Here is a 26,254-nt window from a genome sequence, read left to right as displayed (position 1 = left end):
TTTTCTTTTCCCTTGTCTTCCCGAAATAAATGGTTCTAGAGGTTTTTTTGACTTTGGGAAATCGGAACTAAACAAGTGAACGTCTAAAGAGTCCTACAAACCAGTGAGCAAGGAATACATGTCATATTAATCAACACGACTGGCCACTAAATGGTAAGGGGAACTAACTCTGGAGTTGGGGGCTCTACTAGATCTACCTTTTTTTTATAAATGCCAAGTGTGTAAATCAAGGTGATATCAGTTAGTTTAACCATTTGGGGTTTTTCTAACAGGCTAATATCTGAGAATTGAGAATTTTGGATAACACATCTTCTTTGATGGGATTCTGAAGGAGACCTGCAAAAGGAAGTCTACCCTTTTCAGGTAACAAAAGTGAGGTTTTAATGCACTGTATTTGTCGATGTTCAGCATGTTAGTCAGAAGCTTGGAGTTCTTGAGTTTAATTGATATATTTGTTGACAGGGTGTGAGGAATCCATTCAGAACGGCACAAAACACCTATCAGGCACCGGCTCTGGTGAAACTAGCTGGAGAAGGCTAAACAGTGCAACAAGGGGTTAAGAAAATCCTGTCAACCCGGGTGGGTGGAGTGACAGTTTTTGTGACCAATCACAGACAAAGCTCAAGTGTTGTGTTTTCTCTTATTTTTCATTTTTCTGGTTGCTAGGAGACGGGAGAGGCGGATCTGGAAGGTGACGGTTATGAATGGGCGTATTAAGAAGCCCGGCTGTGGCATAACGTATAAACAAGGTTATTTTATTATATTGGCGGTTTTGAAGAAGGCGAGGCGCCGTTGCGCTCTATTAACGTTATTGGTGGCGAAGAATGTGAGATGACCACCCCTGTGTGAGGGAGGAAAGGAGGCGCCGCTCCGACTAGAGGAGTGCATCGTCCGACGAAGGTACGTAGGCAACGGAACTGCCCGTGTGAATTCCCAAGTCCCGGGGATCGCTCGGCGGGGAAGCCTCAATGCGATCCAGTATCAGCGTCATCAGGTGAAGAAGTCAGCTGAGGAGAGGGGGCAGAGAGACTCGACACGAACCCGTCTCGACGTCGTCAGGTGAAGAAGTCAGCTGAGGAGAAGAGGCGGAGAGACTCGACGCAAACCCATCTCGGCATCACCGGGTGAAGAAGTCAGCTGAGGAGAGGGGGCGGAGAGACTCGACGGTCTTCCGAAAACAGACGGGGGCAGAGGGATTTCGACGACGGAACCAACGCACAGGGAGCAGCTGTGCAAAGGTATGAAAAGGACTCATACGAAAGGGAGAAAAGGCGAAAGCACTATATCTTCACCAGATGCAGTGAATGTGCTGTAATAACCGGCGGAGTAGAGCAATATTAGCAAGGGGCCTGTTCATCTTGCCCAGAACAGTGACATTTGAATAAGGGGCATGCAAATCTCCTAAGCAAGGGAAGGAAAGGATATACATTAAAGAGGTGGGCCAGATAAATATAAGCCTGAGAAGATGAAGGGAAAGACAAATTAAACATCACAAGGAGGAGAAGTGAGTCAAGATAGAAAGGAGAAAGTACTGAAATTAAGTGGGTTTACACTGCCAAAAGAACTACAGAGTCAAAGATATAAAGAAATGCTGAGGGAAGACCAGCTGAGAACCCAAAGACAGTAGAAAGAAGATAGGGGAGGGGCAGTTCGGAGGAGACCGAGTATAAGAAGTCTAGAGATAAGTTGGACTATGAGAAAAGAACTGTAGTATTCAACTATACCTGAGAGATTTACCTGAAGTTACCTTCTCCTCAAGGCAGCCAAGTGAAAATTCAAGACGTATCCTTTTACTTATAGAGAAAGAAAAGTTAACGTTTAAAGTTAATAAAAGTCACTGGTTTTACTTGAAACAGAATACCCTACTTACAGTCTCCGAGTAGTCTTTTCAATAGCCAATATACCAGATTACACAGGGTCATGATAAATCCATCTGAAAACGAGCCATTTCCTGACTAACAGAGGTTATTTGGCATTCATAGAAGAACCCAATCCACAAGCAGGAAAAGCTAATTTTTTACCTCTTCTGAGCAAAAGGCATAGGAATTTAATATAAAGTACTTAGTCCTGATTCTTCTAATATTTTCTATCAGCAGTTTCGTCGATGTCATCAAGATAACGACTTCATTCATGAAGATTTACTTGATCTTTTTTATGAGAGATTTTTTAATAACGTGACACTACTCCTGAAGAAAGTCCCTGATTGAAAGTTGAGGACTGAAACATGTCGACTGTTGACAGCCTATTGTGTTCAGACTGTCTTAGATAAATATAACAATTTGATATTTAACATCAGAACATCATTATATGGAAGAGACTTCTCCATACGAAATGAATGAATTGTATAACTAAGCCTTTTGTGAAGGTTTTTCTGTCACGCAGACTATTTGTCTTTTTATGAATGTATTGTATTTTTTCCATTTTCGTGTGTTTTTACCTTTTGTTTTCTAATAGAATTGTGAATTAATTTAGATATACATTTTGTGGCCTAATTGCTGATAGGTCTATCTACCTCTGTTTAATAATTGTGTATTCATCTTCCACCAAAAGGTAGAGAGATCACTGGCGAGTGATTAAGGTGGGGTTCCCCAGTTTAATCAGTGAAGACATGTACCCATAGGACTCCATGGGAATGGAGTCTCTACTTTTCACAGGGTTGCGAATACATTTTTCCAATATGGACGTGGAGTGCAAAGAGACACTGCATGCAGTAATATGTGTATGCATGTGTCTAGGCATCATTTCCGATGAGGGTACCCCCTTATGCAGCCCCTTAAATTCTGTGTAATTTCATCACCTTCTGGAGGGAGGGAGCATTTCAAAATACTGCTATGCCGTCTTGTGTTTGGATGGGTGATCTGGTTTGTGCGTTGCATATTCTAAATGACATGACATATATAGAAATAAAAAAATGACCAATTTGTGACGAATTTCCTGTGCTCTTTCAGATCGAAGAGCAAATCCTCTCAAATCGAAGGCACTTGAAGGAGATGAAAGAACGCTCACTGGTAAGGACTCAATCTAGCCAACAGCCAATGGCCTGTGACAAAAATAATATTTTAAGATTCTGATTGAATTTTCTGCTGCTACTGTCCTTCAGGTCCCATACCACAACTAATAGGCTCTGATAAAAAATAAAACCTGCAGTACGTAGTGGTTTAATGTAACCTTACTGGAAGCCAGTATCTAAGCACGGGACCGGGATTCGAACCTGTGTGCGCTCTGTTGTTTTATTTCCGAGATAAACACGCTGCCCCCGAGCTATCTCCTCCAGAAAGGTTGCACTGTCTGGGTGTGTTGGTATAGTGGAAAAGATGCATTTGTATAATGCTCGGTTCAACGTTTTACCAAACGTGATCTGTACATTTAGGGAGGGATGGGCACGTCGCAGGGTGATGGAAAGACCATCCCCAAAGAAAGGCCAAGTATCTGGCAGCACACCCACCGCCCAGCAATCTTACTGGCTCTCAAAAGTCACGTGGATGAATTGCTGGGGCCTCCCTTAACTTTATCACTATTCAGCATGGCCGGCCTTATACATTGCCTTGAAAGGGTAATGTGTATGGGACAACAGCATTCCCTGCCGTCTACCCTCTCCCCACCTTCATGCCCACCTTGATACAGTTAGGAACTGGGCAGATACATCCATGCCAATATCATCCATTCCAGTCGGGAGACTCTAGTCCAGTCCTGGTTTTAATTGTGCATTCGTGGACGTGTATTCCTAGATGTCCCCATCATAAACCCAGGGCTACAAGTCCCAGAATGCAATGTTAAAACCAAGACTAGACTAGTGTCCTCGAATGGAATGGACAATGCTGAGATGTATGCTGATAAAGGGAATTTTACTGAGTCCTTCCTGTGGCCCCTTTTTGAATTCGGAATTGTCTACCTTTGCAGATTTTTCCATTTGCACATGTGCAAATTCAAAACATCACTTCTCTAAAGTCTGAGTCAATAAAGATAGCTTAGATAGTTCACGCACCTTGCTAAATTCTGTGGTCGAGATGCAGGTCACAGGTTCAGATCCTGTCAGGTTGCATTCAGCATATCATTTTTCCAAGATGGATGTATTGGTGCAGTATATTTTGCTAAACATAGCATCTGTTATTTATAGAGCAATGTTACAGCTAAAATACGTATCAAGCACTATCTATCCTAAAAAGTTCCTCTTAATATTTCACTTTTTTTTTTTTAACCAAATTTCAGTGTGCTGTGCTTAGACATTGGCGGACCGCAACCAATTGCCCAGCAACACCACTCTGCGTAAGATGTGTACAAACAAAAAGAGCCTTCATTTCAACAACATTGAGAGGGAGCGCATTAGTATTATTACATGACCTTTGCACACCAGTGACATACTACGGGGTATGTATATCCTGAAAGCAGCCAAGTACTACTAGGACCTTCAAGACAACACATGTCAGTAATGGTACAAAACCAAAGTCATGTAGTTAAAACATGTATTACCTTAAAATAAATTCTAGGGATTGATATAAAACCCATGGCCTCAATTGTTAGCTTAATTCCTGCTGCTGGAATTGGGGACCACGCAGTCTCTCATATTGGGGTAATGCACCCTTTTGAGCCAAGTCAAAGAAACCATCAAGCAGACTATAGAGAGGCCTGACATGATTTCTCATCCCCTCTACAACCAGAGCCTTTCATTGGCCCCAAAGTGGGTGCGCTTGATCCCTCCTTATGCCCCAGTAGGTGTTGTAGCAGGAATAGAGGTAGAGAAAAGCATGTATCTGTAACTGTGTGTCAAAGCGAAAGTAGACAATAAACCACTTCAGTGGGCTAGCAACACTCACTCATCCACACAGGACTGCCTTACCACCCTATTCCTTATTGAAACTTGCACAATATACTCTAAGACAATATACTGCAATTTAAATAGATGCCCAACACTAAATTCACATGCACAAACGTTCATGAACGGATTCTCAATAAAGAACACTCAGTGATGCTCTTAGACTCTCCTGCAAAGTGCATTTCATTTTATAAGGAGAAATAATAGAACAGTATTGCAACTGTCATTGTGTCTTCACATACACTCAGTGTGAGAAAGGTTTTCAATTAAAACACTTCTACCATTGTCTAACCTATGTCCCTTCTTAAACTGAATCATCTAACCAAAATCCACAATAGCTTCTTAAAAGTTATTCTGAGCTAGTCAGTTCTCATTTAAATGTCTCATGAATTTAACTGTCTTTCAATACCTCTCCCCTTTCTACGTGTGAGATTACCTAAAACAGCTAATACCATCTCTCATACTTACACCAGTTTTCTGTGGTAGTAGAAAGCTGAGAGCGGGCAGCCTAAAGCTGGAGGAAGGCTACAACTGTACAGTCCATAAATCACAAAAACAAAACAAAAATATCATATCCAATGGTAAAACGCATCTAAAAACCCATCACAGTCTCTTATGGCTATTACAACGCCTTAAAAGAGATTCAGTGTCAATTGACATTGAGCTGCAGTGGTAAGGGCGCTTGCCTATGCAGCTCAATTAAAAAGGAATAGGGAAGTACCAGGTCAGAAAAAGAAGAGCAGTGAGCCCCTCCTTCCTCCATAAGCCAGAATGAAGAGGTTCATCTTGCTTGATTGGGCCCTCAGCTCTACCTCACTCCAACGGCTTCTAGTGGGCAATTCGAACATCTCTGCCTCACCCTCCCATACTCTCACAATACATTGCTTCTTGTTTCTTTATGCATATTCCCTGCAAATATTTATCAACATGTATCTTTTGCATATAAGGCTGTTTTTATGGGAAATATGTCCAGAACTGAGCGTACATCCGTTGATGTCCGTTGTAACCTCCCTATTTTGGATAATTGTTAATAAAACAGCAACCTTTGCCATCATCCTGAGTTGGTTCGATTATTTGGACTCACAGTTATTCTGTGAACTGCATCCATTGCATGCATGATACTAAAGAACCATGAGTTCACGTGGCAGCGGTGAGGATGGTTGGAAAAGATCCAAACCAGTTTGTCCCTAGTCTTTCAGACAATCGAGTATCCTCTGCCATTAGCTGGAAGATCGCAGGGTTTCCTGTGGAAAGTGGGTGATAGAAATAAACGTGCAAGAAGAACCGAAATGGTGGGAAGGTCCCCCTTTGACAAAATCCCTGCCCGGTTTCCACAGGCGGTCTGCCGACGGAAGGCAAAGTGGTCAAATTGGAGGAGGAGTCGGTACCGAAGGCATCATATCGATTAACGACCAAATGGTGAGTTGACTAAGGGGAATGGCAAATGAAGAGGAAGGGATTGTGATAATTTTTAAAGTAACTGGAAATATTGTGTGAAGAAAAGGTAGCGCCTAGGAGTCCTGACTCAAGGGAGCTTCAGAAGGATATGTTTCAAATCCCAACGGGGGTAGAGCAGAAACATATAACGTGTAAACCGGTTTTGTAAGGTGACATTTCAAACCCTGTATAGCATATAAAGTAAAGGCAGGAGAGAAAAAGGTGATCACAGTGTTTATTAATGTGTAATGTCGACTAATCTGTATGTTTGTTGAGTAAAAATATCAAAGAGCAATAGAAGTTGTGAAGTAATTGAAAAAGTTGAGGAGCAATAGTAATTGAACATAGCAAAGTGATTGGTACCAATCAAAAGGTAGAGATAGCTGATCAAGTAATTAGAGGCTTGAGCAGCAATCAATGGTGAATGCTCATATTTGTTATTTTAAAGGCGTTGAAAAAGGGGTGAATTAAGCAAAAGTTGTAACGCTCACCTGATTCCCGTAGAGGCGCCGGTCTTGACTGGGCGTATACCGTATCTTCAAAGGTGATGTGTAACACACGGCTGGCTCTTTGGGCTGGACCTCTGTGCACTGTATGTCTGACTCGAAGGGTAAGATGTCTGCAGATAGAAAATATGGGATTAAGGAACTGGGTTATTGAATGTCTCTCTCTTCTTCCCTTTCTCTTCTCCTGTAGAACCCCAAAGGTTAACGCTCTCACCTTAGGTAAGTGAACGCCGTGCTCTCCATCTGCCTCGGGGCAGGGTGCTGTAACCAGTTTCTTCACTGGATAAGGGGAGCAGGCCTCTTGACTTCAGAGGACTGCTGTCCGTCGTTTACTGCACGAACGGTAAGTTTCGAGTAATTCTAATGTCTTTAAAGTCTTTAGTAATGATGTTTCTTGTTTTGCAGGGTTCCGGCGATGGCGGATGACGGGCTGAAGTGAGTTGAAGATGGAGCCCGTGTGATGAATAGAAGCGCCTGGAAGCACGTAAGTAATAGCTTGTTGCCTGCTTCACGATGCGCTCTAACTGTCTTTTTATTTTGCAGGTACAAGTTCGGAGCGGCTGCAGGGTGCCGGAATACCCACTGGGTTAGATGTGGAAAGGAGTAATGGCATGTGAGTATTAAAGTTCCCCAATGTCTTTAAACGCACCTTGTTTTGTCTTTCAGATGCGGGATGCAGCGCCGAAGGCCTCCGGAGCGTGCGAAGAGTTGGTAAGCTTTTGTCTTTCAGATGCCGGAATGCAGTGTGAAGACCTCCGGAGCGCACGAAGAGTAGGTAAGCCTTTGTCTTTCAGATGCCAGAATGCAGCGCGAGGCGTTGGTGACAGCCGATGGACCAGGTAAGTGAAGAGCTGTCACTGAAGACCGTAATGCTAACCTGTTCTTTCTTGTCTTTATAGGTGTTGCTGAAGACTGGATTCAGGATGTTAAGCCTTTTTCCTTAGGCCCAGGATCAGATGCAGAAGACACGATGAGCGTTCTGCTGCAGAGGATGCAGAATAACGCAAAGCAAGATTCATCCATCGGGTGTGGTTTAAATAGCCTCCTGTAGTGCTTAGGTGTCTCCTTCCACAGCCACGCCTAGGTACGAAAAGAGTTCCTGCTTTCCAGAAGAGTTCCAGTGTTCTGAATCTAGGGAGTGGCTCCTGCCCCACCCAACAGGAAAAGTAGTTCCAAACAGAAGAGGATCAGAGGCTCAACTGGCAGGCAAGTAAGCGGCATGGTCTGCTGCAGGTAAGTCCACCCAAGCATTATGAGCCCGGCGCTTCCAGCGCTGGGACTGGGCTTATTTATGAGCCTGGTGCCACTGGCGCCAGGACTGGGTCCAAAAGGTCCCAATTGGGACTGGTTGGCACTCGGAACCTGGGTTATGGATCTGCTTCCAAGGGAGTTGGGAAAACCCTGACCTTTTGGAAGCAGAGATCATGACAGTACCCCCCCTCAAGGCCCCTCCCAAACCGGGCTTCTCCGGGGGTTTTGGCTTGTCAGGAAATGTTCGGTGAAATCTTTTGATTAGGCGAGGAGCGTGGACATATTCAGCAGGTTCCCAGGATCTCTCTTGGGGGCCGTAGCCTTTCCAGTCAATTAGGTAAAATAGTTTAGATTTGGAGATCTTGGAGTCCAGAATGCTTTTGACTTCAAACTCGAGTTCTCCATCAACTAGGATAGGTTTTGGAGATTTAGTTAGTCGGGTTTGAGGTTGCACGGGTTTTAATAGAGAGACGTGGAAGACCGGATGTATCTTCATGTGCGGGGGCAAGTCCAACTTGACCGCTACTGGGTTTACTATGGTAGTGATGGAATAGGGACCAAGGTATCTTGGGTTGAATGTGCGTGGCCCTTTTAGAGGTAGATATTTGGTGGATAACCAGACTTGATCCCCTACTTGATATTGAGGGGCTTCCTTCCGATGTTGATCTGCTCCTTTCTTGTATTGTTCTTTAGCCCTTTGAAGGTGAGAAACAGCTTCCTTAAAGGCTTGGGTGATTGTAGAATGCAGGTAGTCTACTGCTGGTGTTTCAAGATCTTGGAGGGGATCCAACTCCGAGGTTCGAGGGTGACTGCCGTACAAAAGAAAAAACAGGGTTTTCCCAGTTCCCGAATGGACAGAGTTATTGTAGGCATATTCGGCTATCCAAAGGATGTCTTTCCAAGTTTTTTCAGTTTGTTGCAGCATGCAGCGTAAATACTGTTCCAGAGTTTGATTGGTCCTCTCGGTTTGTCCGTCGGTCTGAGGGTGGTGACTGGTCGATAGTCTCACATCAATTTGAGCCGACCGACAGCAACTTTGCCAAAAATGAGAAATAAATTGACTACCTCGATCCGAAATTAGAACCGAAGGAAAACCGTGCAGTCGGACGATGTTTTCGAGAAATTCTCGGGCCAGAGTTGCTGCTGTTGGCAAGCCTTTGAGCGGAATGAAATGCGCCATCTTGGAGAATAAGTCCACGATTACTAGAATCGTATTGTATCCGGAGCATGGAGGTAGATCGGTGATGAAGTCCATAGAAAGCGTATGCCAAGGGCGAGGTGGGATGTCAATAGGGCGTAAGAGGCCTGCTGGTCTTTCCTTTTGACTCTTGTTTTGGGCGCATACTCCACAGGACATTATAAAGTCTCTGATATCTTTTTTCCAAGACGGCCACCAGAAGTAGCGCTTGATCTTTTCTGAGGTCTTGGCCATACCGGGATGTCCTTCCATTAAAGAATCGTGATAACAAGAGATTACTTTTTTCTGTAAATCTGTGCTGGGTAGGTATAATCGTTCTTGGAAATACAATAAGTTGTCCTTTACTGCAAAGTCCTTTCCCTGCAGATGCCAATTCTGTATGTCTGCTGGAGTTACAAGTTGCCTGGCTTTATCCTTAACTTCCTCTATGGATTCTGTGGCGATTACACCCAGAATTCTTTGTTCGGGAATGATTGGTACAGGTTTAGGGTTGATCAAGTGTTCTTCCACTCCCATCCGAGAAAGGGCATCAGCTTTACCGTTCATTGTACCAGGTCGATAGGTAATTATGAAGTCAAACTCGGCAAAGAATAATGCCCAACGAAGTTGTCTAGAGGATTGGGCTTTTGCGGTTTTCAAATATTGCAGGTTTCGGTGATCCGTAATCACAGTAACGGTGTGTCGGGCCCCCAGCAGATAATGCCGCCAAGCCTTAAAGGCAGACTTGATAGCCAGAAGTTCCTTGTCAGTAATCGTGTAATTGATTTCAGGAGGCGAGAATTTGCGGGACCAAAATGCCACGGGATGCAACTGATTGGTTACCGGGTCCTTTTGTGATAGAACTGCCCCCATGGCAAGGCTTGAAGCATCAGTTTCCACGATGTAGGGGAGTTCGGGGCGAGGGTGTTTTAAGATTGGTGCAGAGATAAATTTAGTCTTCAAATCCTGGAAAGCTTGTTCCGCCTCGGTAGACCATTCAAAACGTTTGTTTTTCTTTAACAAGGCAGTGATGGGCTGGACTATTCGAGAGAATTCGGGGATAAACCTGCGGTAAAAGTTCGCAACGCCTAACATGCTTTGCACACCTTTTACGGAGGATGGTGATGGCCATTTGAGAACTGCATCGACCTTCTTTGAATCCATACGCACTCTGCCAGGTGATAATATGAATCCCAAGAATTCAACTTCAGTCACGTTGAAAACACATTTTTCCAACTTAGCGAAAAGTTTGTGTTGACGCAATCTTTCGAGGACCATTTTCACGTGTTTCCGATGTTCAGATTCCGATGAAGAATAAACAAGGATGTCGTCAATGTAAACAACACACACATCTATGAGCTCTCTGAGGACATCGTTCATAAAATATTGAAAGGCGGCCGGGGCATTGCAAAGTCCGAAGGGCATGACCTGATATTCAAATAGCCCATACTTGGTGCGGAAGGCCGTCTTCCATTCATCGCCCTCTTTTACTCGTACCAAGTGGTAAGCTCCTCTAAGATCCAGCTTTGTATATATGCATGCTTTTCTGACTTGGTCCAGGAGTTCAGGGATCAAAGGTAACGGATATCTATTCTTAATGGTGATCTGGTTCAAGGAGCGATAATCTATACAAGTTCTAAGGTCTCCTTCCTTTTTTGGAACGAAGAACAAAGCTGAAGAAGCAGGGGACTTGGAAGGACGAATAAACCCATTTGCCAGGTATTGATCCAGGTATTGTCGAAGGTGAAGGTTCTCAGGCTCGGTGAGGGCATAAATTCTACTACAAGGAGGAGTAGATCCAGGTATCAGGTCTATCTGGCAGTCATAAGACCTATGAGGAGGTAGAGAGTTAGCCTGATCCTTCCGGAAAACATCTTGGTATTCTAGGTATTCGGGAGGTAACTGGGGAGTCTCTGAAGAAATTGCTGCCAGTGCAACACCAGGTGGAGGGTGACAAGTAGAGACACATTCTGGAAACTGGACCGTTCTTGCTCGCCAATCGATCAGAGGATTGTGTTTCTCTAACCAAGGTATTCCTAGAATAATCTGAAACTGAGGGGCCTTGATCACATCGAACACGATCTTCTCATGGTGTCCATCTTGACTTACTAGCGTCACCTCTTGAGTGGTATGCGTTACTGGCCCGGAGGCTATCTCCGTACCATCCACCGTAGTAATGACGTCCTTTACAGCCTTGGGACAAAGAGTTAGATTCATCCTCAAAACCATTTCATGATCCACATAATTGCCGATGGCACCGCTGTCGACGTAAGCTTCAATTGCATGTAATCGATCCGGATTATCAGGGCTAATGAGGACCAAAGGTATCACGAAATGCGAGGTCACGGAACTGGTTTTCACGCTCGGCAAGAGGACCTCTATTCTTGTCGGGCTAGGTCGTTTCCCTGCTCAGAGTTTGTAACTTTGGTAACTGCAGCTCCTACTGCCTTCTTGGCAGGTTTCACCGGACAGTCTCGAAGAAAGTGCCCTGAGTTTCCACAATAGAGGCATAATTGCAACTGTTTTCTCCTTTCCCGCTCCTTTTGTGTTAGAGGACCTTTCAGACCCCCTATTTGCATGGGTTCCCCGGAGTCTACTCCTTTGGAAGGAGTTGGCGGTTTGGAAAATACTCGAGCATCAAACTTGGAACCATCGGCCTTCCTGTTCTGCAGTCTGTGATCTATTTGAACGACTAAGTCTATATAGTCCGAACAATCTTGTGGGGGATTCACTACTTGGGCTAACACATCTTTGAGCTCTCCACGTAGACCTCTATAAAACAGCGTAATCCTTTTGTCCTCAGGCCATTGAGTTTCCACTATCAGTCTGTTGAAAGACGCAATATAAGCCAAAAGGTCTTGATTACCTTGTCGCAACGAAAGAAGCTCATTGTCCAAGGCCTGCCCCTGTGAATGTCTTGCGAACAGTTTTTCCATACTGAGCTGAAAAGCTTGAAAATCATGGAGGACCGGATCATCTTGATTTACTAGAGGGATCGACCAGTCTGCCGCATTGCCACTAAGGTACGAAAGCACGAAAGCTACTTTAGCTTGATCAGTTGGAAAGGCTGCTGGCCGGCATAAGAAATGCAACCGGCACTGATTGATAAATACTGCAAACCTCTTTGGGTCACCAGAAAATCGTTCGGGCGGAGCCAGAGGTACATTCCCAGGTAGGTTGATCTGCACTGGATTCATAGAGGATGTAGAAGGAAGATTTCCCCCAGAGGCGGGTAACGGAGTCTGTTCGGCTTGTGACTGTAGCAATTGTCTAGCGAGATCATCTGTTCGCTCCTTGGAAATAATCAGTTCCCTTCTTAGAGCGTTCATTTCCTGACGGGCTGCATGCACTTCTGCCCTTAGTTCCCCAAGTAACTGGGCTAGCTGGTCGGTGTCCGAGGTTTCCATAGCGCCTGGACGGGAGTTTTGTGGTAGGCTTTGCGTTCTGTAACGCTCACCTGATTCCCGTAGAGGCGCCGGTCTTGACTGGGCGTATACCGTATCTTCAAAGGTGATGTACAACACACGGCTGGCTCTTTGGGCTGGACCTCTGTGCACTGTATGTCTGACTCCAAGGGTAAGATGTCTGCAGATAGAAAATATGGGATTAAGGAACTGGGTTATTGAATGTCTCTCTCTTCTTCCCTTTCTCTTCTCCTGTAGAACCCCAAAGGTTAACGCTCTCACCTTAGGTAAGTGAACGCCGTGCTCTCCATCTGCCTCGGGGCAGGGTGCTGTAACCAGTTTCTTCACTGGATAAGGGGAGCAGGCCTCTTGACTTCAGAGGACTGCTGTCCGTCGTTTACTGCACGAACGGTAAGTTTCGAGTAATTCTAATGTCTTTAAAGTCTTTAGTAATGATGTTTCTTGTTTTGCAGGGTTCCGGCGATGGCGGATGACGGGCTGAAGTGAGTTGAAGATGGAGCCCGTGTGATGAATAGAAGCGCCTGGAAGCACGTAAGTAAGCGCTTGTTGCCTGCTTCACGATGCGCTCTAACTGTCTTTTTATTTTGCAGGTATAAGTTCGGAGCGGCTGCAGGGTGCCGGAATACCCACTGGGTTAGATGTGGAAAGGAGTAATGGCACGTGAGTATTAAAGTTCCCCAATGTCTTTAAACGCACCTTGTTTTGTCTTTCAGATGCGGGATGCAGCGCCGAAGGCCTCCGGAGCGTGCAAAGAGTTGGTAAGCTTTTGTCTTTCAGATGCCGGAATGCAGTGTGAAGACCTCCGGAGCGCACGAAGAGTAGGTAAGCCTTTGTCTTCCAGATGCCGGAATGCAGCGCGAGGCGTTGGTGACAGCCGATGGACCAGGTAAGTGAAGAGCTGTCACTGAAGACCGTAATGCTAACCTGTTCTTTCTTGTCTTTATAGGTGTTGCTGAAGACTGGATTCAGGATGGTAAGCCTTTTTCCTTAGGCCCAGGATCAGATGCAGAAGACACGATGAGCGTTCTGCTGCAGAGGATGCAGAATAACGCAAAGCAAGATTCATCCATCGGGTGTGGTTTAAATAGCCTCCTGTAGTGCTTAGGTGTCTCCTTCCACAGCCACGCCTAGGTAAGAAAAGAGTTCCTGCTTTCCAGAAGAGTTCCAGTGTTCTGAATCTAGGGAGTGGCTCCTGCCCCACCCAACAGGAAAAGTAGTTCCAAACAGAAGAGGATCAGAGGCTCAACTGGCAGGCAAGTAAGCAGCATGGTCTGCTGCAGGTAAGTCCACCCAAGCATTATGAGCCCGGCGCTTCCAGCGCTGGGACTGGGCATATTTATGAGCCTGGTGCCACTGGCGCCAGGACTGGGTCCAAAAGGTCCCAATTGGGACTGGTTGGCACTCGGAACCTGGGTTATGGATCTGCTTCCAAGGGAGTTGGGAAAACCCTGACCTTTTGGAAGCAGAGATCATGACAAAAGTACAAAGGTTATTTCATAAGTCTGATAAGTATTAACAATCAATTGAGACTTGTCGGTATGGGAGGTAGTCCTCTGGTGCACTTATGTAAAACATTACCAAAGCACATGCCCAAGCTAAAACAGTAAAGTGTGGAACCAATGAAAGGCACGACACATAAAATGTTCATGCCATGCCCAGAAGGGGGATCATTGTCAAAAGCGGTATTCCAACACATGACCACATTCTTGCACGCAGCATCCATGGTGAAGAAATTAGAAAAAAGATTAGTGGTTTTAGAGCTCTGGAAGATGTACCAGGAAGAAAGGGTAGACCCTCCACCTGAGGAGTGGATGCTTAGTCAGCGAAAGGAGGAAGGTGTTGAGCCTTCAGCTCCTCTTATTTCACCCTAAGTAAAAGCCACTAGCATGGAAGAAATAGGGTTGTACCCTTTAAGGAGTTGAAAGCAGCAACAGGGTGTAGTAATCCGATATGTACAAGCCCCCAGCTTACAATAGTGATGATAGTCCAGAGGAGAATAAGAGAAAAGAAGAGATCTATAAGATCATACAAGACAAAAAGAAAAGAGTGAGCAGTCAAAATTGTCGACAGCAATATACAGGGAAATTAAGAGATGAAAAGGAGAGAAGGATAAAGCTGACTAGATAGCGCTTGTGCAGAACGAGAGAAGAGATTGAGAGAAGATGACCATAAAAGGAATTGCACACAGTAGCAAGAACAGATATATCAGGAGGTGCAAGAGAGAAAAGAAGAACAGGCAGAAGAATAAAGAAAGTATGACAATAGACAGAGTGTTAGAAGAAAGAGATAGACAGAACAGGAAGAAAGAAGAGTAAGAAGCACAAAAACTATGGGACAAAAGATTACAGAGATGAATGGAAGAAGAGGAAAGAAGGGAAGGAATAAGGAGAGGGGAAGACTGAAGGCGGGAGGAAGAAAGAATTAGAAGGGATATGAGATAGCAAAGAGAAAGAGATGAAGAAATGGAATGAAAAAGGAGGCAACAAGGTCTTGACACCAGTCTCACTTGTAAAGAACCAGTAGGGCCAAGCCCAGAAATATGATGGGATAGAATAGAAGAGTTCCTTCTGAAAAAGGAAGCAACGTCAGGGGCAGAGAGAGTTGTGTTAGATGAAGAAATGTTTGATGCGGAAAGCATCGGAGAAAGGATCAATAAGGTCTATCAACAGTTGAGGTGAAATAACAAGTATGAAACTCGGGAGAACTATGACTGATCCCTAATGCCTCAATCATGAAGAGAGGAGGGAGGCCTGTTCAGTGATGAATGTTAAGCAGTTTCTTTAAGTAGATTGAATCGGGATAAGGGTGAAGGAGATGATAGTCACACTAGTTGGGGATAAGACATGTCAGATGAGGAAAGAGAGTCTACCCTCGAGGTAGGAGGAGGGAGCGCATGTGCCCCTGAAGGAAGCTTGCAAATGGACAAAGAAGTGAGATTGTCTGATCTGAAACAACTTAAGGATAGGAGGCCAGATCCCATAGCATATCCTGAGTGTCCCTGAGGATGATCGTACAGTGAGAAGGGAGAGTCACAACCGTATGTGAGCAGGTTAAGGTTGTTACCCACAAGGAGGCAGACAGGGATGATCGTCCATGCTTGTAGGATCCAACTGTGGGGCAGCGTTAACGCAGTTTCCCTTATTGGAAAAAGGGGCAGCAAGACCACAGTATATTCCATGGCTGCAGATGGACAAGGATAATTTAAGGTGTAAGCTCCAGAATTAGACTGCAGGCACTGGGAAATGGATATACAAATTAGAAAAAATGACAGGAGGAAACGGGTTAGCCAAAAGGGTCATAAAAGGTCTCCTGGCAGTTATTCTTGGGGAGAGAGCTGACGACATATGGAGAAGAGCGGGGAGAAGAGTGACCACACAGAATACAGCACATGATGGGACGCCATTTAATAATTGTAGAGCAGATGTTTGGAGGGTACATTATCCTAACACATGAGATAAGGGTGCAATTATGACACGCAAGATGAAGGAAGATGAAGACCCTATTGCTTACATTCAGGATATTCAGGGGAAATGGCAACTTGAAACTCGCGAGCCATGGGATAAGACAGTGGCATTATTTTACCACATTTTATGTCAGGGGTTGCCTGAGCCAGTAGAGAGACAGATGAAGAAACAAGTGGGGATGGAAGTGAAGCATTGGGCTGAGATACAGTTGACAATAGTACACCATTATAGGTTGTTACCAGAGAAAGATAAGAAGAAAGATGAGAATAGGAAAATTGAACAAGCCAAGTTAGTTCAGAACAAATTGTCAAAATGTCCCATAGAAGGGGCGGTATTGACAAGCGGAGAAGATTGGGAATGCAGGAAGCAGTGGGTACATCATCGCAGGTGAGTAATTTGCTCCCTATGGACCAGGGTGGATATAGCTTTGTGTCACGAGGCAGAGTTATAGGCTATAGAGGAAGAGGAGGATTTCAAAATAATCAAGGTGGGGTTCAAGGTACACAGAATGAGAAACAGAGCACTCAAGAAGGGTTTACTAGACGAGCAACCCATGACAGGGCACATTGAACGTGTATATGGGAGCCAAGGGAATATACAGAATGGCCAATTTTCAAGAGGTGGACAGCTTATCCTCCACCATATAGTACACAGACTAGAGAATGGTTTGCCCAGGATCAGACATTGTATCAGACCCAAGCACCGCAAGTGCAGCAGGTGCAACAGCAAGAACGAGTGCAAATGAATACACTGCAAGGGCAGTCCCAACAAGCCCCCATACAAACACAGCAGTATGCGAATACAGGACAAGTACTGACACCCAGGATAGGAGGTGTCTCTGTGGTAGGAGGGAATTCCTACACAGGGACAGGGATGAGCCTGTTCCCGACAATAGGACAGCTCACAGGGTGAGTTGATGTGGTCAGTACTATCTGTGACACCAGACCCATAAGAGGAACCAAGGGTCGATGTGATGATAGGAGGCAAATCTTTTTCTTTTCTAGTAGACACTGGAGCTAATCTTTCATGTATATGAGATGGAAAATATCCGATGTCGGGAATTGCCTTGAATGCTCAAGGGTTCTCTGGAGCTATGAGTTGAGTTCCTTTTCCTAATGAATTACCAGTCTCTATAGGGGAGTGTGACATGTCTGTTCCTTTGTTATATTCACGACAGACTCTGGTTTACATTTTGGGAAGAGATTTAATGACATAACTTAACATGACGATTTTATTCACTGATCAAGGCATAGTGTGTTACACTCCAGGAATACACTATTTGAACTTTGGAGATTTCACACTGGTGTTTATAGGGGAAGTGGCTCTGTAAGACATTCCAGTAGATGCAGAGATTTTTCTGTATGGAGTGAGCATTCTACTGACATGGCTTCCTGGCTTAGTGGGAAGAATTGTGAGGATACCTAATGAGTTATTGTTTAGACCGCAAATACCTATGGGGGGTGGCAGACTATCCCTATAGAATTAGAAGCAGCCATATTACAAAAGAAAATGGCAATGCTTGAAGGAGTAGATGATGAGGGTAGACCATGGAGAACAGTGATCGCTCTCGAGGAAGGGTACAGATTGACTGACATCACTGATGGCGACATGTTCAGGGAAGACGAAACAGACGATGAAGTGCTGTTCTTCATGAGCATCATATACTGCATAAGAATAGAGAAAAGGGAAGTTCCACAGCAAATGGCGATAATGCAGCAACGTCCAGCATTTGTTCAGGAAGACTTGGAAAATGTGTCAAGCGTGCTTTGGACCACAGATCCTTATGACATAGGCTATTGAAGGGAATAGTGGAGGTTAAAATAAAGCTTAAGCCAGGAGTGATTTTACCTTGAGCAAAACACAACCCCATGTCTCGAGAAGCTGATGAGGGTATATTCCCAGCACTGATGAAACAAGGATTTCTGGTGCCATCGGAATCATTGTGTAATACCGCAGTTTATCCGATTAATAAATCTAATGGAGGGTCATGGAGATTTATACAAGATATGAGACCGATTAACCAGATTATAGATGCAGAGTTTCCTTTAGTTCCTAATTCGGCGATGATACTGTGTAGCATCCTGGTGGTTGCTCGATATTTTACGGTGATCGATTTGAAGAATGCGTTTTTTTTTCAACCCCCATTGCACAAGAAGTCACAAGACTTGACATACTTTATGTTCCATCAAACTCACCTGAAATATACTGTTTTGCACCAAGGGTAAGGTGAGATCCCCATCGATCTTTAATTGGATCCTACAGATGGATTTAGGCAATATTGATCATAAGTGTGCAGTGATACAATACTTCGATGACATTTTAATTTGTAGCTCCACAGAAGATGAGTGCACACAAGATTCTGTTCAGTTGATGACTATTCTAGCAGACAAGGGATATAAGGTAGACAATGTGGAATTGCAATATTGTCAAGAAGAGGCGTTATACATAGGTCAATTGATTTTGCATGAAGGAAAGAAAGTGATGCCTGAAAGAGCAGAGGCAATTATGAAAACGCCAAAACCAAACACAGTGAAGCAGATGGACAGGTTTTTGGGATTTTGCAACTATATCAGAGCCTGGGTGTTTGATTATAGTACATATACAAGACCACTTCTGAAAGCTTTAAAGAAAGCACTGGTGGAAAAAATGTAAATAGAATGGTCTGAAGAAATGGAGGTTGGGTTTGTGGAACTGAAAAAAGCTATTTGTACAGCCCCAGTTTTGGAAAATCCCAATTATGAGGAATTTTGTTTGTTTTCACACACAAATGGGACAGTCATGACAGCAGTGCTTACACAGAGAACTACATAGGGGTACAAACCTTTAGCATATTAGAGTGGGATTTTAGACCCAGTTATGAGAGGACACTTTCCTTGCGAACAGTCATTGGCAGCTGCCATGTTTGCGATTGAGAAATCTACAAGTATTGTTATGGGGTGCTCGATGACCCTCTTCATGAAGCATGCTCTGTTTGCCATTTTAGAGAAACAAAAGTGCTTCAGCATAAGAGGTAATGATTTCAAACCAACCATTAAAATTGTATGATGTAAAATAGTGAATCTTGCCACGCATATAGCTTAGCCAATAGAAGAAGGTGATCACGTGCATGATTGTGCTAATTATGTTGAATGTTATGATGATATACAGTATACATGAAGGAGAATGCTTTAGCAGGAGGGGAAATCCTCTTTATTTATGGTTCTTTCTAGTTGAATTATTCAGACTAGTGGGGAAAGCCATTCAGGCGCAGCAATAGTGAGAAATAGATTAAATGGAGAATTTGAAGTTGTAGCAAGTGCAAGGCTACCATCTCACTTTTCAGTGCAAGCAGCAGAATTGGTAGCGCTCATTGACGCGCTCGAGAAACACAAAGGGTAGGAAGTGACAGTGTACAGTGACTCTGCCTATGTGACTTCAACCGTACACGCAAGGTTAGGTGTACATGGATCGGCAGCGGGAGATGCATTCCGACAATCAAACGGCTCAAATTGCGGGCACGCACCGTCAGATAATGCTTGGTTTCCAAGCCAACTGATTCGTGGATGTGGTCCTGCAGGGTGCTAATATTTAAAAGAAAGGAGGTCAACTCAAAACATTGAGAGAGGAGGGGGCTGTGGCAGCTGTTCCAGTGGCAGGTGAAGGACTTTGAGTGAACTGAACATCCATGTTTTGCAGAGTGCTATGAAGTTATAATGTTCTGAGACAGTTAAGGAATTGAAGGCTACGTCATAGCTTATCAATTATAGTCCATACAATGGAACAACTGCTGGTGGTTTAACCACATCCTCGCCCATCCGGATTTATTTTCGGTCATTTCCCATTCAAGTCTCACTTGCTCCCAAATAGTATTCATCTGCTACAAAGCAATCCATCTGAGAAGATCTGCCATCTAGGTAAACCTATACATAAATATCACCCAAAATAAGAAAATACAACACCAAACTTCACCTGCCCTCTATAAAAGCAGGACAATACCTCAGCTATTGTAGAGTAGCTTCCTGGGAATCAATCAAAATAGATGCACAGACTTGGCATAACTCCGACTCGCAGCCCATAGAGCCTGATCTGAAGTCTCATTTCATTAAGTTTATTCTCAGCAGCAAATAGCTGTGAACAAACCCTCAGTCCTGTGAAACAACAGCTGCATACAGCATTCGTGCCTCACCTTCCCAACCTGAAATATACTGCTGCTTTGTTATTAGTCTTCAAAGCTCATTGATGCCAGGTGGGTCTTCTCCGCATAAGAAGCAAACATGTATATATTATTGAAATTATATTTTCAGCTTTTGAGAAGCTGCACACTAGGCATACCTTCAGTAGGTAAACTAATTGAACAAGAGCAATGTTTTATGAGTAAAGTTTGCTTGTTTTAGACTCGGCCCGGTCAACACAGATGTGGATTAAAACTGTACTTTGGTATCTAGAAATGTGAACGAGAGGTCCTGGCATTATTGGATCAAGTCAACAAGCTGGAGAGAGGAGAAGTCACGGAGGACAAATCAAAGTTGAGGAGCACGAAGGAAAGGGAACGAATGACTGAGACAAGAAGAATGTGAGTACCTGGAGATCACAACCAAAGTCACAAAAAGAGGTCTCTAAAGATTAGATTTCAGGAGTAACGATTAGCAACTATTGCACAGGACGCATCCGTGTAGGCTGCTGGAAGCATTTGCCTGTATCATCCTATCTTATAAGCATTTTTGGAGAACTCCTTTGCAAATGTTGCCAACCATTGTCCCAGACCCCATACTCAACCCATCATCTCCCATGCAACTGCCTTGGTATTGAAAAGGGAGATGGCTAGCCTCGTCTTCATTGTGGGCTGTCATGTGTATGCAGCTTCACTTTGCCCTCCACCCAGATGGTACAAGGAAGAAAATCCCAGGTATTGCATTCACCAGATACTTGAAGAGAAGGGCAGCCATATTCCTCAAGGAGTATGCCGCCCTCACTCTTTGGGGGACCTGTGGGGCACGGGTCTATTAAAATAAAACACACCCATGAGTGATAACGTGAAACAGTTAGCTGGGCACAGCAGGGCAAATGGGCACACTTGTCATGCCTATTATTAATTGGATCAATCAATGGGAAAGTTGGAGTCCAGGGGACATCAACAACCTTACGTGTATGTGCTTTGCCAGAGATAGGACACAGCCAATTAGATTGTTTTGTAAAACCCTCAAGATTAATTAAAGCAAAATAAAATCCCTCACCTATCTCTGTTGATACAATGGGGTTCCTCACCTACAAAATTAAACACAAAGGGTGCTCATCAGAACGTCTTACATGGCACAACACTGTCCAAACCTAAACTACCTAACTGACCATAGCTCCTTAAAAAAGAAAACAAATTAGTACAAATGGATATAATGGCTTGATTTGCTGTTTCAGCAAAATAAAACAAATGTTCTTGTACAAAAAGGTGAAACACTTCTAAGCTTTTAGTGTTTGTGAGTTTCTTGTCACAGTTTCAACAAAATCCTAAAAGTTCTTGTATAAAGGTGGAATTGTTCCTCTTGGTTTTCTCTTATCAGGTGCCTCTTTATAGTCTTTATAATCCACACAATAAATGAAATGTTCTTTTTAGGCTTTATCAGAGCTCAGTCTCAACAGGTCTAAAAAGTTCTTGCTCCATTTAGTTCAAGTGAAAAGAGTAAATTCCTGGGCCCTTCCACACAAACACTGGTCAATCATTACCAGTACACTCCCCACATGTTTTACTAGGCTTTGTAGTGTTGGAGATAGTTCAATAAGCTACTTTGGCTCTCCATGCTAGGCCAATTCAGTTTTGTGTTCGGGGTAGTTAGTTTCTGGTAGTCTCATGTGGATCTATAGGTTTTGATTCACAGCTTTATTTCAAGCTCTTTAGATTTTCTAAATAGCTTTGATTATTTGGTCGGCTCAGACCTCTGTCTCTCGATCGCTTGTCTCCTTTGGGAAGACCAGCCTTTTTGCCCACACCCCTCTCTGGTCTCCACCCCGTTTAATCTTCTGGTTACCGCATGCCCTTTTTTCTAGGAGTCCCTTTATTTGTGAGGGATACCGGTTCCCCATGATTAGGCATCAGGTGGGTGTCTACACTGGGCCCACCTGGCCTCTGGATTATGGAATTCCGAGATTCCCACAGAGCTCAACTCGGGCTGTAACCGCTAGGAAGGGTCAATGAGTGACACTCCAGCTGTTCGAGTCAGCGGGCTGTGATGGTTAAAAAAGGTGCTCTTCTTGCACTAGTTTGTTGGTCAGTGAAGCGGCTGTTGGGACGATTCATGGTGTAACCCCAGGTTCGAATCGGCAAGTGACACTTGTGACTGGGTCCAGCACAAATAACCACTCTGAGTCTGGCTTTTTAGTCCAAGGGTCTTCATGAGCTCCAACTGTTAATGCCTACTTTTAGCATGTCTATCTGTCAGCAGCTTTAAGTCGGTTAAACAAAAAGCTATTCAGCCCCCTGGCTCAGTATCAGTGGTCAACATCTTGCTTGCAAAGTAAAACGTTTGTTTGTCTGAAGAACAAGGCTAGCGCACCTTTCACCCACTTTAATCAGCTGCTCGACAGCAAAAAGCTCCACAGGAATTTCTGTAGTTGCTCTGTAATTTTATAGTTTTTTCATATTGCCATCTAGGTTTTGTTTACAATTTACCAGAACACTTGGCGCTCATCCCAGAAAGCCTGGAGAGCAGTCGGAGGGTTTGTTACCACTAAGCGCACATAGTGTTCTAATAACAAGGACACTTGCCGCTCGTCCCAGCCTCTCAAATGAAGACACTGATGTAATGTAATTAGAATGCATTAGAATGCATTTCTAATGTAGTCTTTGCGTTTACTAAAATATGAATCTGCATTTTCATCAACAGATTGGGCCTATTGCTCAAATATAATGCTTCAAACAAGGTTAGACATGAGAATACATGTCAGGCTTCAGGGGCAGGTTTCACTCTCAGCCTTCTCACTCACCTTTAGTAGCCCCTCAGTCCAATGGATAATTCTCCATCTCTGACCCTCACTCCAAGATGTTGAATTTCCAGCTTTTTTTTTCTTCCTTTTCTTTGTAAAGGTCTTGGTTGTGCTGCCTCAACTCAATCCTCATTTCAGTTTACCCCCTCTGCAGTCTGTTTCTGCACAGTCCACTCCACTGAAACAGCTCTGCTACATGTCACTGACTTTCTGACTTCTGCTCATCATAAAACATTCTTCTTGCTTCATATCCTTGTAGATTTGTCTGCATCTGTCAACTCAGTGGGTGACTCTATGTTATGGTTGTCCCTACCTTCTCTTGGTATTTCTGGCTCTGCTCTTTCTCAGGTGTCTTCCTATCTCTCTGATCATTCCTATTCTGTATCTTGGATGGTAGAATATGTTAGGATGAGGGGGTTCATCCCTTACTCTGCATAGAGCTTCCTCCACACCTGGAAGCATGTCACATTCAATCCTGGACATCAGTAGACACCTTTCCAGGCCTAAAGTATTGCAGCAAGTGTCAACTTATACATTAAGAACAAAGAAGCATCTTCATCTCAAAGAGACACTTATAAACTAATTTCCCAGTGGCATCAGGCCATATCCTTCCCTAACTTTCAGCCAATCCAGTAGACATGCATTTCTAAATGTCCATTGGGCATCTTATATCTAAATGTCCAGGCAGAAATTATCAAATCCATCTACTCTCAAGTGGTGGAGGGTGTCTGCCTGTGTACCAACCCAGCACATTTCTAAGGCCAAAACCATGGGTGTTGGCCAATCACAGTGCAGTTCTTCATAACCAACCAAAACCACCAACCCCATTGCAGTAGTTGGAGGAGAGTCTCCTTCACTGCACCTCCTGGTCCCCATCCTCGTGTTCTGTCCAGTATCGCTCCAGGGCCTTATACCTTCCTTTGAAGTATACAAAGCCATGCTTTGGAGTCATTATTTAACCACAAGGGAAGGCAGATCCTGTTGAGAGCAAACTACCAAAGGTGTACATTTTCCCTCCTCTTGGCCTCTTGTCCTCGAAATTAACAGATAAGGCCCAAACCAGAGAAAACACCTCCTGTTATCAGATTATCAGGTGCAGTGACCTGGAATACAAGATACAGGCTTGTGAGGGGCAGAATTCCTCTAAGCATCAAGTTGCAAACTCACTGATCAATAGTGCCCTGCTGTAACAAGCATACAAATATGGCGTCAGTCCTGCTTAAATGTGGGACCTTTATTTTGTAAGAGGATTCAATTCAACACTACAGCTAAGTCAATGCCTAGTCTGGGATACTGAATGGTACCCTTATTGATATATCTTTATGTCCAGTTCATGAGGTCTGGATGACTACCCCTATATAACACCCCTCTCTTGGAATCCCCCTGACCCCACTGAGCCAAGAAGTAGTTCTGTTTTGCAAGTTTAAACGGTTTATTTGATAATTTAAACAATATATATATATATATATATCACACTTTATAATAAATTAATAATTGAATATCACACTTAATCTGAGCAGTAATCAATAATGGATAGTCTGGCACTAGCACACTTCTTTATAATCAATGATGAGTGGTTATAGGATGATTAAGATAGCAACAATACCTTTATGGTTTCAAATGGATGCAAGGTGGAATGAAAATGCAATACAGAAAATAACTTGATAGGGTTTCAGCAAAACAATGTAATCACTTTTCTCTGGCAATCCACTCCCCCCCTTTATGCAATGCAAGGAAATGGAAGGAAAGCATGCAGTTCTCAGAAATGCGATCAAATGTAATTCAGTTCACCCCAGCAATCTTATACAACAGGTAGGAGTTTTGAAACACATGCAAAATGCTTTGAATATGGTGACAATGAAGTGAGGAAGGTGCTGAAAATGGTTTTAATTCCCTTTAGGAGGTTCAGGGTAAGTGAAATATACTTGGGATGAATTCAGGCTCACTTTAGCAAGGATCTAGGAAGGTTCTTAAGAGGCAAACGAATTTTTAGCAAGGAAAGAGATGACTGCTGATGGTTACACGTGGCTGGATTTTTAACCAAATCGCAAATCGCGGTAAAATTCGCGAGTGCGAGAGTCGTGATTACGGAGAAAGTATAAGGAGTAGGAAGTCGGTTCTAGGCTCGTTGAAAAGCTGAGATGCTAAGCTTTCAGAGGTTCCAGAGATACGGACGATTAAATAAAGGTAGTTTTTCGGATTTGAAATTTTAAAAGTTCAAAGTGACAGGTTACATCTTGCAGCTAGAAAATGACAGGTGACAGCTTTGCAAATGACAGGTGACAACTTCTAGGAGGCAGTTCTGGTTAGATTAAAATAGATTGAATTATATTATTTTAACTAAGAGATTGGTTCTGCACAGTTTCTGCTAGGTACTCACAATATATTTAGAAATAGGCCTCGCCACGGATCTGGTCAGGTTTTGGGCTGGACTCCGGTCTGGTCTCGGCACTTCACAGTGATCTGGGTCAGCTCTCTGGTTCTGCTAACAGCGGTCTGGGTCAGCTCTGCTCTGCTGGTCTAGCCTCTCTGGATTCTGGATACTGCTCTGCTTTCTAGGTACTGCTAAAGGTTCTGGAGATTGATGGATTTGAAGTCTGGATCTGTGGATGTGAAGTCGTCGATCAGCATGCTCCGCAGCAAATGGAATTGAATGTCCTCTCTAGCTTCTAGTGGCTCTTTTTATGTCTTTTGAAAGTGGATGTGTGTGCAGCATCACTTGCCAGCCCCTCTCTCAACTGCCCATTGGTCAAGCTTTCCTTTCTCTCTTGATTGGGGAAAAGAAGTGGAGTGTCAGAGCAATGTCATTATATGGCCTGTAGAAAGGACACACCCCTGTCAAATTGCACAGAAATCTATATTTGATCAAAAAGACATATTTCATAGATACACAGTGGTTTGAAATTACATGCACCCATCACATATCACATGAGGTATACCCTGTTCAAACTCTGCTCTTCCTGGGGGCTTGCATTCAGAAATGGCAACCTTTGGTGCTTTTTAGTGGGTTTTGCAACATCAGATTTTGCTCCAGATTTATACACATGTACACGGCCTGTCCATACATACTCCAGTAAATTACCATGTCTCTAGCTTAAACACAGAGTCTGTAGTATACATAAATAGCAGGGTTTTGCCCCAGAACATCACACAAATTGGAGTTTGGGCTTGAATGGAAGGTACATTTTTTAAATGAAGGCTCTCAAAGTTATACATTCCTGTCATTT

The 26,254-nt window shown here is 43.8% G+C and overlaps 1 protein-coding gene across 2 annotated transcripts in view; it reads left to right on the top strand.

Annotated features, from left to right (window-relative positions):
* LOC138581972 (ribonuclease Y-like) overlaps nt 1-26,254 on the top strand; it is a 338,026-nt gene that overhangs the window by 293,769 nt on the left and 18,003 nt on the right. Inside the window, exons 6-7 of one of the 2 annotated variants that reach the window (XM_069652879.1) lie at nt 2,949-3,008; nt 20,498-20,625. In XM_069652879.1, the coding sequence (XP_069508980.1) occupies nt 2,949-3,008; nt 20,498-20,625 (188 nt within the window). The remainder of the gene's footprint in view (nt 1-2,948; nt 3,009-20,497; nt 20,626-26,254) is intronic. The other variant, XM_069652880.1, reaches the window with a different exon arrangement.

This window comes from Ambystoma mexicanum, chromosome 3q, assembly GCF_040938575.1.
Source record: "Ambystoma mexicanum isolate Mex_15411 chromosome 3q, UKY_AmexF1_1, whole genome shotgun sequence".
NCBI classification, from domain to species: Eukaryota; Metazoa; Chordata; class Amphibia; order Caudata; family Ambystomatidae; genus Ambystoma; species Ambystoma mexicanum.
Note: the sequence above shows the minus strand (reverse complement) of the source record. Positions and strands in the feature narration are given on the sequence as shown.